Source organism: Cyrtonyx montezumae, unplaced genomic scaffold, assembly GCF_038088225.1.
Source record: "Cyrtonyx montezumae isolate F1298 unplaced genomic scaffold, pur_monq_1.0 scaffold_6, whole genome shotgun sequence".
Taxonomy (NCBI): Eukaryota; Metazoa; Chordata; class Aves; order Galliformes; family Odontophoridae; genus Cyrtonyx; species Cyrtonyx montezumae.
The window spans coordinates 3,627,715-3,640,075 of NW_027072067.1; the positions used below are offsets into that span (position 1 = coordinate 3,627,715).

The 12,361-nt window shown below is 50.4% G+C and overlaps 1 protein-coding gene across 3 annotated transcripts in view; it reads right to left on the reverse strand.

Moving 5' to 3' along the window:
• Nucleotides 1–1,075: 1,075 nt before the first annotated feature.
• PLXNA1 (plexin A1) overlaps nucleotides 1,076–12,361 on the reverse strand; it is a 91,115-nt gene continuing 79,829 nt past the window's right edge. For all 3 annotated transcript variants that reach the window (XM_065749260.1, XM_065749261.1, XM_065749259.1), the window contains exons 26-32: nucleotides 12,035–12,138; nucleotides 11,515–11,611; nucleotides 10,892–11,082; nucleotides 9,904–10,073; nucleotides 8,060–8,272; nucleotides 4,978–5,128; nucleotides 1,076–2,105 (exon numbers count right to left, since the gene is read on the reverse strand). In XM_065749260.1, the coding sequence (XP_065605332.1) occupies nucleotides 2,010–2,105; nucleotides 4,978–5,128; nucleotides 8,060–8,272; nucleotides 9,904–10,073; nucleotides 10,892–11,082; nucleotides 11,515–11,611; nucleotides 12,035–12,138 (1,022 nt within the window). In that variant the 3' untranslated portion in view covers nucleotides 1,076–2,009. The remainder of the gene's footprint in view (nucleotides 2,106–4,977; nucleotides 5,129–8,059; nucleotides 8,273–9,903; nucleotides 10,074–10,891; nucleotides 11,083–11,514; nucleotides 11,612–12,034; nucleotides 12,139–12,361) is intronic.

Sequence of the window (12,361 nt, forward strand, 5' to 3'; positions counted from 1 at the left end):
ATACAGCACCCCACTGGGGCACGAGAATTAGATTGTAACCACATATATATATATACACGCTTTTATTTTTTTTTTCTTTTAATTAAAAACTTCATTATTTCTCCCTCTTCCCCCCCTCCCCCCTCCCTATCTTGCAGTTTATGGGAATGAGCAGAAACCAGAGGGCTCCTGCCCACTTGGACTTCTGCTGTCACCACTTCTGGCAGAGCACGATCCCCTCCGCTCAGCCCGGGGAGCAGCAGGAGCTCTTGGGACAGAAAAGGAAATGTTTTTAGGAAAGTTTTGGTCACCTGCTCCAACTCCGGGCAGCATTCGGCACCTTTTGTTTTCGTATTTCTTTCAGGAAAGTAGAAAACCGTGCAGATCTGATGTTTGGAAAGGGTGTGGGGGGGGGGGGGGGGTCTCCCCGTGAAATGCCAGCAGCACAACCCATGGGAAGGGCAGATGGAGTGGAGGGGAGATGGGGTGACAGCAAGGAGAGAAAGGGGGGAGAAAGAAGGAAAAGAGAGAGAGGAACGAAGATGTGGAGTGGGAATCCCTGCACAAGCCTGGGCTGCCCGGGGCAGGGGAGCAGAGGACAGTCCCAGTTCGGTCCCTCCACAGGCTGGTGCCCAGCTCCAGCCACAAGCATAGCACGAAGCAAGGGGGAAAAAGGTAATGATCCAACCCTGGGATCCCTGCGTCAGCACAAAAAAAATGGCAGGAATCCTGCACCTCCCTCCCCCTTAAAAGAAAAAATAATAATAAAACAGCAAAAGGAAAAGTTTTTAACCATGCAGTCATAATGTCAGTCCCGTCCCTGCCTTCTCCTTTCAAGGAGCCTGAAACCAACTGACTGGTGCTGTGGGTGGCCAGCAGGAAGGCAATGGGTAAAAACCAAAGTACCAGACTGGCTCTTCAGGTCCCCTGCCACGTGCCGTCCTCCACCTGGCAAGGATGAGCCCTGAACGCATCCCCCAGGGAAAGAATACCAATCCTCCTCTCCGACCTCCCTCAGCCAGCTCACAGCCTCCACAACCACTCAAGCAGCATTTAAATAAGAGCATCTACTCAGCTAACAGAACTCCCACGTTGGTTTGTTTTTTTTTGTCGTTGTTTTGATTTTTTTTTCCTTTTTTTTTTTCTTTTTTCTTTCTTTTTTTTTTTTTCACTAAACAACATTCAAATAAAACATGGCACAGGACGCATTTTAAGAAATACCAAAGCTCAGGGATTTCTCCCTTTCCTGCCCACCCCTGCTGCCCCCACCACCAAATCTCCCCAGCATCAGTCCTTTAGCTTATTTTTAAAACCGGTTTTCGTTAGTTAGCTGCAAAATTTAGAATCCTCTTTTTTCTGTTTTTTTTTTTTCTTTTTTCATTCCCCTCCCATTTTTTCGTTATACTTCTTAATTTTTTTTCTTTCTTTAAATTAAAAATTTTGCCTCGTGTAAATTGTGCAAATATAGCAGTTAACACTAGTGGCAGAAGGCCAGAGAGAGAGAGAAAGGAGAGGGGAGGGGGGGGGGGGGGTGGGAAGAGACAGAAAAAGAAACAGAGGGGATGAGGAGAGGGGGCAGACAGCCGGGGGCAAAGAGGGGAGAGCAAGTCAAGTACAGTACAAACAGGAGCCCACCCCCCTCCCTCCACCAAAGTAACAACAACATCCAAATGCCGTCCTAAAAAGCCCCACGGTCCCGACCCTCCTTCCCCGTGGGCTCAGGGGCTCTGCCTGGCCCGGGGGTCCCAACGGGTCCATGGGGCACGCGGCTCCCTCCTCCTCTGCCCCGCATCGCCCCTTTGCAAGGTCTCTGCCATGTCCCGGTCGCGTCGGGGTGTGCGTAGAGGGGTTTTCATCCTTGTTGCTGCTGTCGTCGGGATTTTGTTTTCCGCTCGCACGCGAGGTTTTCCTTGGTTCGTATGTGGGAAGTGTGCGGAGGCGCCGGCGGGCGCGTCCAGCCCCAGCCCTGAAGTGTCCTGCTTGCCTCCTCCTCCCGCTGCTCGGGAAGCTGGCACCGTGCCGCCGCCTCTTCAGCTGCTTAAGGCCATCGTGTCAATTGCCTGCTCCAGCTTACTCCTCAGCCGCTGCCTCCTGGCCTGCTCGTCCTTCTCTAACGCGGCTAAAATCTGCGGGAGAAGAGGGCAGACGAGGGGGTGAGGATCGGCCTTTGCACACCCATCCTGACGTGCACACACAGGGGCCCACGACAGGCATCACGGCTTGGCTCCCACGTCGAATGGAGGAGGTGAGAGGTGCAGGACCCTGCCCCCAGCTGTCACCCCACGGGTGTGCCAGCTGCAGCGAGCGAGAAGCCAACCCAGCGAGCAGGAATGAAGAGAACGGACATCTAGCGAGAAATGCGGGGCAAATCCAAAAGGCAGTAACTGCTTCCAGCTACATCCATGCCCCCAGAGAACCTACCGAGTCCCAGAGAAGCACTGGCTGCTTTTCATAGACCATTCAGAGACCAAATCTGTCCTGGCATCCAACCTGAATCTCCCCTGGGGCAACTTAAGGTCGTTACTCTTGTCCTATCAAGAAGACAGCTTTCTTCCACCAAAACCCCTTAGTGGGAACGAGATACAGAGATGGCAACAGCCCCCTTGTCCCTAAGAATGGGACTGCAGGTCTGGGGAGTGCTGGTGGAAAGGGCTCAGAGTGGGCAGGAGAGAGTAACGAAGCATAAGGGCATCTGCCCCCTCCACAGGCACAGGCCTTGTCTCACTAAGGCCGTGCCAGCAGAGCAGGAAAGCAGACTCAAAAGAAGAAACAAACCTGACAGAAATCTCATCTCCTCGGGTGAGCTAGTTGAGAGAGCAAATTTTTTTGCAATTAAATATCAAGGCATCCGTCAAGGGGGACTTGATTAACCATTTCATTGGCCGCATAATTGGAAACAAACTGTTGTATAATTAATAGACTTACTAGGAGGCAGGCAAAGTCCATCAGGAGCCCTACAGGTAACTTCTTAATGGGGAATCAGCTTCCTTTGATTAAGCAGTGCTACAGTGCCTGCGGGCTGGCAGAGCTGCGAGGAGATGCAGCAGTGCTTGGCATGGGCAGGAGTGCCCTGCGAGGTGTTCTGGGACAGGACTGGTGCTGAAGGGATGACTGATGCCTGGGGGAAGTAGAAGCACTGTTGCGAGGTGCAGAGCAGCTGGGTGCTGCTGCTGTGGGCAAAACGAAGTACCTACAGCCACACTGCTGCTGAAACCAAAACCCCACGTGTGTTAGGAGTGGCCAAGCTGGAATAAGGGGAGGTTGGTCTGAGAAGCTGAGTAGGAGTGCATTCCCATCACTTCTGCCTCTCCTACTGAGCCAGCTGTGTACTGTGCAATGCTGAGGTGTTAGAAAACTCACAACCTGCCCCTGCACTTACCTAGTCCTCTTTTATCCCACCCTTACATAAACTTGCAATAAAAGAGTCAGACTAGATGATCCTTATAGGTAACTTCCAACTCAAACAATTCCATGATTCTATGAAATCAGTGCTGAGACACACGTTTATCACCTGCTGTAAGGAGCCAGGACCACTGATTACCAAGATGCAAGTATCCACGTGAAAATTAATTATGATCTTCATTCACAGCCAATGACAGCTTATTATTGCACTGAACAACACGAAAAATTATTCTCTCCCATTTTGCATCAAAGAGGGTGCACTCGGGCTGCATATAATTGCGCTTAATGAATGAAAACAAACAAAGGGAACAGCTGCCATTTATTAATTCCATTACAAATAATAAAAGAAGTTCCTGAGAGCTGTGAACACGCTTGCAATGCTTGGAGAGCAAGACACTCAACAGATGTCAGGCTGCAGCTAGCTGACAAGACGAGAACCTGTGCCCCCAAGGAGCAGTTCATCAGTGGCCCCTTCTCTTCTCTCACCCAAGTTTTGTTTAAGGGCTGGGGACTTTTACCCTGGAGGAAGGGAGTTACCTGATGGTCACTGAGGGATGCTGAGTGATCTGGATCCACCTAACTGTTCCTCTGCCACCCTCATGGTAACCATAGAGCTGCAAAACGTCCCAAGACCCTCATGGCCAACCCATCACACAGAATTACAGGCCCACCAGAGATGTCATCCCACTGCAGCTGGTGAACGGCACAGGGATTCCACCAGCATCACTACAGTGACCACCATGTAGCCCCTTCCCAAGCACCAGGGCTTCTGGATTCCTGTAGGCAAGCCAGGCAATCAAGGGGAGTGGAAACCCTCCTCAGCCTCCTCCTTCTCCCTCCCTACGAAGCACTCAGCTACATGAGGATTTTGGCCACCACGGCCCCATTGCTGTCCTTAAACCCACAGCCAGCTCTGTTACTGCAGTGATGGGGCCCACCCCCCCAAGCAAGAAGTGCCAGTGCTCTGTCATCTAAATAAGCCACCGTTCACACAGTCATCTGTCTGCTTTATTGGGAGAATAAAACGGATATTATCGTGTTGTATGTATAGATCTATGTTTTACTGTAGTTACATATTTTATTGCTTTAATAAAAAGATGCGGGGTGCAAATTTGAGCAGTGCTTTGTGAAGTTAATTTGTATAAATTCCAGTTGAGGGGGTTTTGGCCATTCTTACTGATACTCCCAAAGAAAGTGCTGAAGAGGCCACCACATCCTCCCACATCCCTGTGGAACGGAGCTGGATGATGCCAGCATAACTGTGGTGCAGGGCATGACAGATAGAGTAGGCACACTGCAATTGTGCTACCAACTCTGCAGCTCTGCTATGCTCACATGCCAAGTGCACGTACAGGAAAAAGAAAAATAGATATTTTCCACATTGTTCCAGCAGAAAACGTGGGAATTAAGCCCTCCTTGTCAGCACAGGAAGGGACACAGAGCAAAGATAGGACTGTCCCTAAGCTCCTGGCTCCACACATGGCCTCACCTCTGATCTCAGCCTTGTGAACCACCTACCCCCACCTCATAAAACGGGGGGAATGCAAAACTGAGGGCTATGAGACACAGGTTCGAGGTCCCGATGCTGGATCTTACCTCATCCTTGTACTTGGTGATGTAGGAGTAGATCTCGTGCAGCGCACTCATGCTGTTGAACTGGCTGAGGTGTAACCGTGACTGCTCTGCCAGGTAGGCGCTCATGTCCTGGTCACTGATAGCTGGCATTTTAGCAATATCTGCATAATATCTGCAAGGGAGAGGCAGGAGAAATGGAAGAGCCAGTCAGAAATATTGAGGGAGCAAAGGGGACGAGCCCAGAACCGCGATGCTTACCGAAAACCCCTGGAGAAGTAGCACGAGGAGCATCTTTCCTCAAAGAGGCAACACACCACTATCCGTCACTGTACTGCTGCAGTTCATCCAGAGGATTCCCAGTGCTTTGCAACAAGTGAGCATCATCAGCAACGTGCTGCCAGAGCAGCAGTATCAAGCCATAGAGCCCTGGCTGAGCCCAGCCCAGCCCATCATGCTGAGGAGCCATGATCAGGGACTTTCCAGTCTCATAAATCACACACTTTTTCTCCAAACTGACACCCATCTGGCAGAACCCACGATGCAACACACACGGGTTTGTTACCGCTCTAAGTTCAGAATGCTGCTAAAGCCAGAGACGGCACTCAAGGTAACTTTACACCATTGGAACTAGATGAACTTCCAGGTCCCTTCCAACCTAAGCCATTCTATGATCAAGCTCTTGCAGTGACACATGCCTGCTCTTCTCTGCACAGCTGCATTCCCTTATGGTTGTCATCAGTAGGACACCACCCTTGGACACCTTAAGATTCAGCATCCCACCCCATGTTTACACCACTGACATGCTCAGCAAATAACAGGAAAGCCAGACACGGCCTGTACCATCCAGAAAAACAGAGTATTTCGCTTCTAAAAAGCCAGGAGGGATTTTATGATGCAGACTTAGCACGCACAGGTACAAATTCAAGCAACAGACTGAGGTCTTTAAGAAACCACACTTAGGTCCATGGGCCTCTATCCAGAAAGAAACCTCATCCGCAGCAAACGAGCCCTGCCTGTTCCCAGCACCTGGAAACACAGAGCACAGCTCCCTCTCAGGTTTGCTTTGCACCTCATGGCTCCTCAAACAGCTCAGTAAAGTTTCTGCTACAGTGATTAGCATCATTAGCATCATCAGCTGAATGCTGAGGTGGGACACAGCTGGAGCATTTGGATAGGAGCAGATGGCAGTAAGACCACTCGAGGAGAAGAAGCTGAGGATCCACTCCATCCCACGGTGCTCAGCTCAGCTAGTGATAAAATACTTGGGCAGCCCTTACATGTCCAGGTAAAGTGAAGCAGTTTTACCATGACACAAAGGATGACAGGAAACAGTATCTGTCAATACAAGCATGCATGGCTTGCGTGGACCAAGACCCCAGACACGACCCTGGCAGCACTCTCTTCCAAGAGCCTCGCACCCCCTAAACCCTTTAACACACTCCTTCTGCCTTTTTTTAGGATGCCTGAATCCAGGTGGTAGACAGAGCTGCTAGGGGGACTGTGTGTCCCACTCAGCCACCCCTGCACTACTCCAACCCTCCAACCCTGCCTCTGCAAAGCTCGACAAGGATAACCATGCCAAAAGTCAGAAAAGACAGATTTTGCAGCAAAACCCAACAGCAGACAAGTGCTGGGAAAGGCACTCACACCCCACTCGCTGCCTCTGGGACTGCACCCCGTGCTCCCAAGCAGCACACCCCAGCACGCTCCTGCTCCACACTAAGCAGTGGCAGGAACATCTGTCACTGGTTACATCTCCCATCTTCTCCCCGGGGAGGAAGCACGCCTAGACTGATGTTTCTCTCTGGAATGGTTTCATACCTTTTCTCTGCAGGCTGAGTATAACACAACGCAGAGTATTTTTTGTCACAGAGATGGCAAGGTCAGAGAAATTCCCCCTATGCTTAAAGGCAGCGAAGTTTGTGATGCTCCTAAGGGACCTCTCTCCAAAGGCCCCTCTAGCCCTCTGCAAAGAACTCCCTCCTATTACAACACAGTTCATCTCTCAGCCAGCATATTTCAGGGACATCTTTTCTTCTGATCCAAGCTGCCTCTTCCTCGAGGGAAGAACCCTGTCTTTTCACCTGCCTGCAAAGCACCAGGCATGCCAACGGTGTGACACAAATACAAAACTGAGTACTAGCAAACAACCAAGGACAACATAAGCTTACAAACTAGAAAATACAATGCTTATTACTGCCTGGATATCTTTCACATGTCTCATTCAGTATCCAATCCAGACATCACAAATGGAAAGGGTCCTCAGCAAAATACAGAGCATGAACTTTAGCACAGCTTGTCATCACAAGGGGTAGGTTGCATTGGAAACCTGAGATTTGACTTTTTTTTTTTTAAGCTTTTTAAAATCCCATTGCACAACCCAGCAATATTCTAACAGTAGCTCTATTTGCAGGGCTTTGCAGGACATCTCCCAGGTTTTTCTCCCAAAAAGGAGAACTAAACAAAGCTTCATGCCCAGGAGCATCAATTTGCAATCAGTAGCGTTCGAAGTCTGAATCTTTAACACAGCATTAATTCAGGGGGGCAGAAAGATGTCCCTCATCAGCACTCATGAATGAAGGGTATTGGGAGGAGCAAGGGACCTGCTCCTTGCCCAAGCACTGCCTCGGAGCACGAGCTCTCATCATGATCCCAGGCGAGATACACAAAGGGATGAGAGATGGGAAATGGCAATTTTCAACCATTTCAGCAAAACCTGCATGTACTGTCACGTTACAAAAAAGGCACTTCTCTAGTCCATGGCTTACTTCTTACTGCTCTTCAAAAGCAATCAAGGGAGATGTTAGCAATTTCTTAGCACTGACCAAGTTTTTACAACAGAAAACATCAGACAAACCAAAAGTGGAGGCTGCTTTTAGCATCCTTCAAGCAAGACAAAAACAGCTCTGTCAAACAGTCATTGCAAACTCACTCCTGGAGACAATCACAAGAAAGCAGCATCTCCCAGACAAGGATTACCAACCACCAGCACTAGCACAGTCCCTCTTCACGGTATCCTCAACAACCAAACTCTCAGTGTGAAGTACTTACACCTAAATAAATCCTCCAAGGGAAGCAAGGAGATAATGTCAAGTCTACTCACCTTTCTACCCAGCTCTTGTAGTTGGGGATGTCCTTGGCGTACAGTAGTTTGTTGGAGGGAGAGTCCTTTCCTAATTTGTGCTCAGAAGTTGAGCAGGAGTCCATGAATGTCTGAGCCACCACGGATAGGCAGGCATCAGTAATACTGTTCTTGTGAATATCGAACACAAACTGGGGGTTCTTAATCACATTCACCCAAAAACGTAGAGGTAGACTGAAGGAAGAAAGAAACAGGAGTCAGCATGTGAACTGAACCCAACAAACTGGGCAAACACCCATTTGCCTTTACCTCAGAGCAATACCACGTCCTCTGCTCACAGCTCTCCATGGAGAAACCCCTCAGCACTGTCAGCATCTCCAAAGACAACGCAGGGCAGCAAAGAGCTGCTGCTTCTTCATGGGTCCACTCGCACAGAACAGCCCTCACTGAGCCCATGGGTCACCAGGCACAGCTCCCACCTCTCGTATCAATAATTCTAAGACACTTGGAGGCATTTCACACATCTCTCATGCTGGAGGAGGGGGTCGCTGGATTCCTCCAGAGGCTCATTAGCACGTTTAAGACAAGAGGATGATTTAGGCAGCCTCAGATGCTGGAGACACATTTCTCAGCGGTGGAGGCAGTGGGACTGGATGTTTGCTGCATACTTACACACATGCCACTCTCCATCATTCCATTTCCCACTCTTTTGCCCCTCTCCTCTCCCAGGAGCCTTTTAGGGTCTCCCTCCATTAGAATGCCTCTCCAATCTGTCATTCCTCAGCACCAACACCCAGCGAAAGCTTTTATCTTAGACAAAACACACTTCATTCCCCAGGACTTTCCTAATGAGGGTACCGGGTGCATGTACATATTTCATTTGTGAAGGGAATGGCCTCAAGAAATTAGCTCCACACATCGAATTAGCACCCAGAGATAAGCACAGGCATTAGTATGCAAGAGCCTGCATGCCCAGCCCCTGCAGAGCGGGGCTTTTTTTTTCCTCCCTTGCCTTTCGCTCCTTCTTTTAATATAGAAAGCAGAGTTATAAATCAGTTCCAAGCACTTCCGCACTCTCACATCTCCATTTAAAAATGTTTCTTTTCCTGCCCCGCTAATTGCCAACAGTTACTGAACTATACAAAAGCAATTTGGCTGCCATTTAACAAATGCCAGGCACAGGAACGTACGTACCCATCTCCGGCAACAGCAAGATCAAGAGAGATGAAATCAGTGAGGCAGCAGAAAGGCAGAATGTCGAGGGGGGGCTGCAGAGAAGGAGCCAACGTGTGCTCGAGCCCTGGCCCCAGCACAGCCCTCACTGAGGTCTCATAAGCAGCTCCTCCCTGCTTTTCAGAGAGCGATTAGCAGAGCTGATGGGTTGGCTCTGCAGGCGAGGTTACAGAGGATGCGTGCACGGCTTTACACTAACTCTGTTAGGGCACGCTCTGGTGAGTGACAGGAGGCAGTGTGGCAAACACCTCCAGGACAACCGAGACAAGAATGCAGGCTGGCATCTCTGGAGGAGCCCAGAGGACAGGGAAGGCCGTGCTGTGCTCACTCTCAAGGTGAGATGAGAACAGGATCGTGTTTGTCCTCAGCCAGCTCCAGCAGTAAGGGGGAACGTGGTACTGTGGCAGCACAAATTCAAGGGCAGAGTGAGCACTGCATTCCTGGGATTTTTTCCACTGCAGGAAGGCATGTAAGGGATTTACCCACACCCAAAACACAGAGAGATGGGCCTCTCTTGTGCTGGAACGCTTCCAGGGACAACCAGAGGCATATTTCTGCTCCCCGTAGGAAGGGTAGGGAGGTATCATTAGCTGTGACATCATTAGCCCCTGCCCCGCTGCCCCTCTCATTACCAGTTACTCTTCCAGGTGTGCCTGACATCATAATCATTGATCTGGTGCTTATCAGCTTGCTCATCCAGGAAATCAAACATGTACTTGATGGCGAGGGGCAGCGCGCTCCCACGATGTGCTGTGCTGAAGATCGTCTCAAACAGGTCATCCACAAATTTCTGCAGGGTGCCCTGAGGAGGAGAGGGAAAGAAGGGCCATTCAGCAGTGGCACAGAGATGGGCCTCTAAACTAACTTCACTCCTACTCTTACAACCTGGAACAGAAGCACAGTACTGTCTGCATAACCATTCTGGTTTTAAACCAATAGAACAGCAAGGAGATTTCTCCTTCATTGCACTGTTTGGTGTGCTGAAAGCATGAAAACACCACACAGAGCAAAAACTGGGGGGGATAGATGTTGTACCATGGTCTTTATTTGGGTTCCATTAAGGTACCCAAGACTGGAGCACAAATAACACCAAGCAAACCTTAATCACTACAATGCAGGGAGCCACACCACAAGAGACAGCTGACCCCAATCTCTGCTGTTCTGAGCCAGTAACTTCAGTACAGCCCCTGGCCCTCTCCAGAGAGATCCCAGGCAAACAGTACTCACCCTATTTTACGCAGGTTGAGGGATGTGTGTGCTGTAATGCCCCAGGTACACCCTAGGTGTACCAGCTTTACCCCACACACCAAACAAATGGGATGAGGTGCCCTGGAGCAGGCAACTGCTTCCCAATCCAGCAGTTGCTCAGCGATACAGGGAACAGTGGAAGTGCCAAAGGGCATGAAAACAACTAGGAACATTCACTCAAGGGATATTCACTGAGGGCTGTGACACACAAAAATATCACCTCCAGCTCAGATCCGAAGATCAGGAAAATGGCTCTAGTACTGAAGCAGCAGTCTAACAAAAAGCAGCAGCACCTCTGGACAATATAAATCCTTATCCCTCCTCATCCAGACTACAAAAGCCATGTGGTAGCTGTGTGTCCCTGTGCCATACCTTGGTGGCCAGCAGGCGGGTCAGGTAGATCTCAGAGACCATCTTGCTGCCCCGGTCACCCTCCCGCTGGTCCATGTGGTCGTGGTTTTTTACCAAGTGCCAGAGCTTGGTGCCACTCTCCAGGTCCGGGGTGATCATGGGGGTGCGTGAGCGCAGGCTGTCGGGGCTGCTGGCTGTCCGCAGCATGCTCTCTGCAAGCACCAAACAGAGAGGAACTCGTATCTTACTGACCTCCACCTCTCCACCAGCCCTCCATCCCCGTCCTCTGCTCTGACTTCAGCGTGTGTTACAAAGCACACTCGCCAGCATGTTTGATGGAGGCCTCAGCTAGGCTTATTTAAGTGCTTAGTCCCCCCGTGACTTCCTTCATTAGATTTCAGGGGGATCAAATGGAGGAGACCCTTGAGTTGCAGCCATCTGACTTGTCTTTCTCCCCTCTCCAACATGTTGCAAAAAGAGATGGCTCTGTGGGGAACTGCTCTCTCCCTCAGACACCAGTACAGGAGCATCAAGCATTTAGAGGACCGTGATCCAGCAAGCCCTGCGCCTCAGTCTTCAAACCCAGCCTGGTGCTGCTCTGTCTGCCAACAGAGAAGAGAGTCTGGGTCCCCCTGAGCACTCACCGTATCTGCTGAGGGACTTGGTGAAGGTTGAGGAGTTGGAGATGTTGTACGCTGAGTTCTGCTTGGGCACCAGGGCTACTGAGGAGCCATCCGTCACCTGCGGGCAGAGATGGCATGAGTGAGCTGTGACACTGAGATACACAGGCAAAGAACAGTCCCAGAGCAGGAAGAAGCTGGCCCCAGAGGGATGAAGCTGCACTGCACCCCACCCCAGGGAGGGGGGGCACCATCTACCTCCGCAACAGCTCAGGGCCACAGGGCACAACAGAAATGCACTGAAAGCTTGGAGTTGAAAATGCCAAAGCAATGTCAGAGCACAGAGTGGTCTGTTAGAGCCCTGAAGATGCTCCATTTAGTGCTTCCTTGAACAGAGACACTGTGCAGAGAAGTGACCACAGACCCCTGGCCACGTCCCTGCATGAGCAGCAAGGAGAGCCAAACCCAACATAAGGAGGGAGGGTTGCTACTCAGGCTCTCAGCAGCTAGTGACTGCTCAGCGCTCCACCATGGACAGCATTACCTGGTAGTGGGCCAGGGTGTTTAGCCTCTTCCAGTCATTGTCAATCTTTGTGGTGACATCTTCATCCTGCAGTATGATCCGGGCCATCCTGCCCTGCCGCCACTCTGTCCCAGTGAGGGAGAAGGGCTCATGGTTAGCAGGCAGCTTGGAGGACAAAGCCAAGCAGAGCAGAGGAGCAAGGTCTGGGATAAACGAAAGAGCCCTGCCATCACCTTCAAACCTACAGACTGATGACTGTCAACATGGTGTTGGGCAAAAGCTGTTTCTAAGTATTCAACAAAAGCAGCATCAGTTTGGCCCTGGCAACCATTTTATTTCACTCCTCTC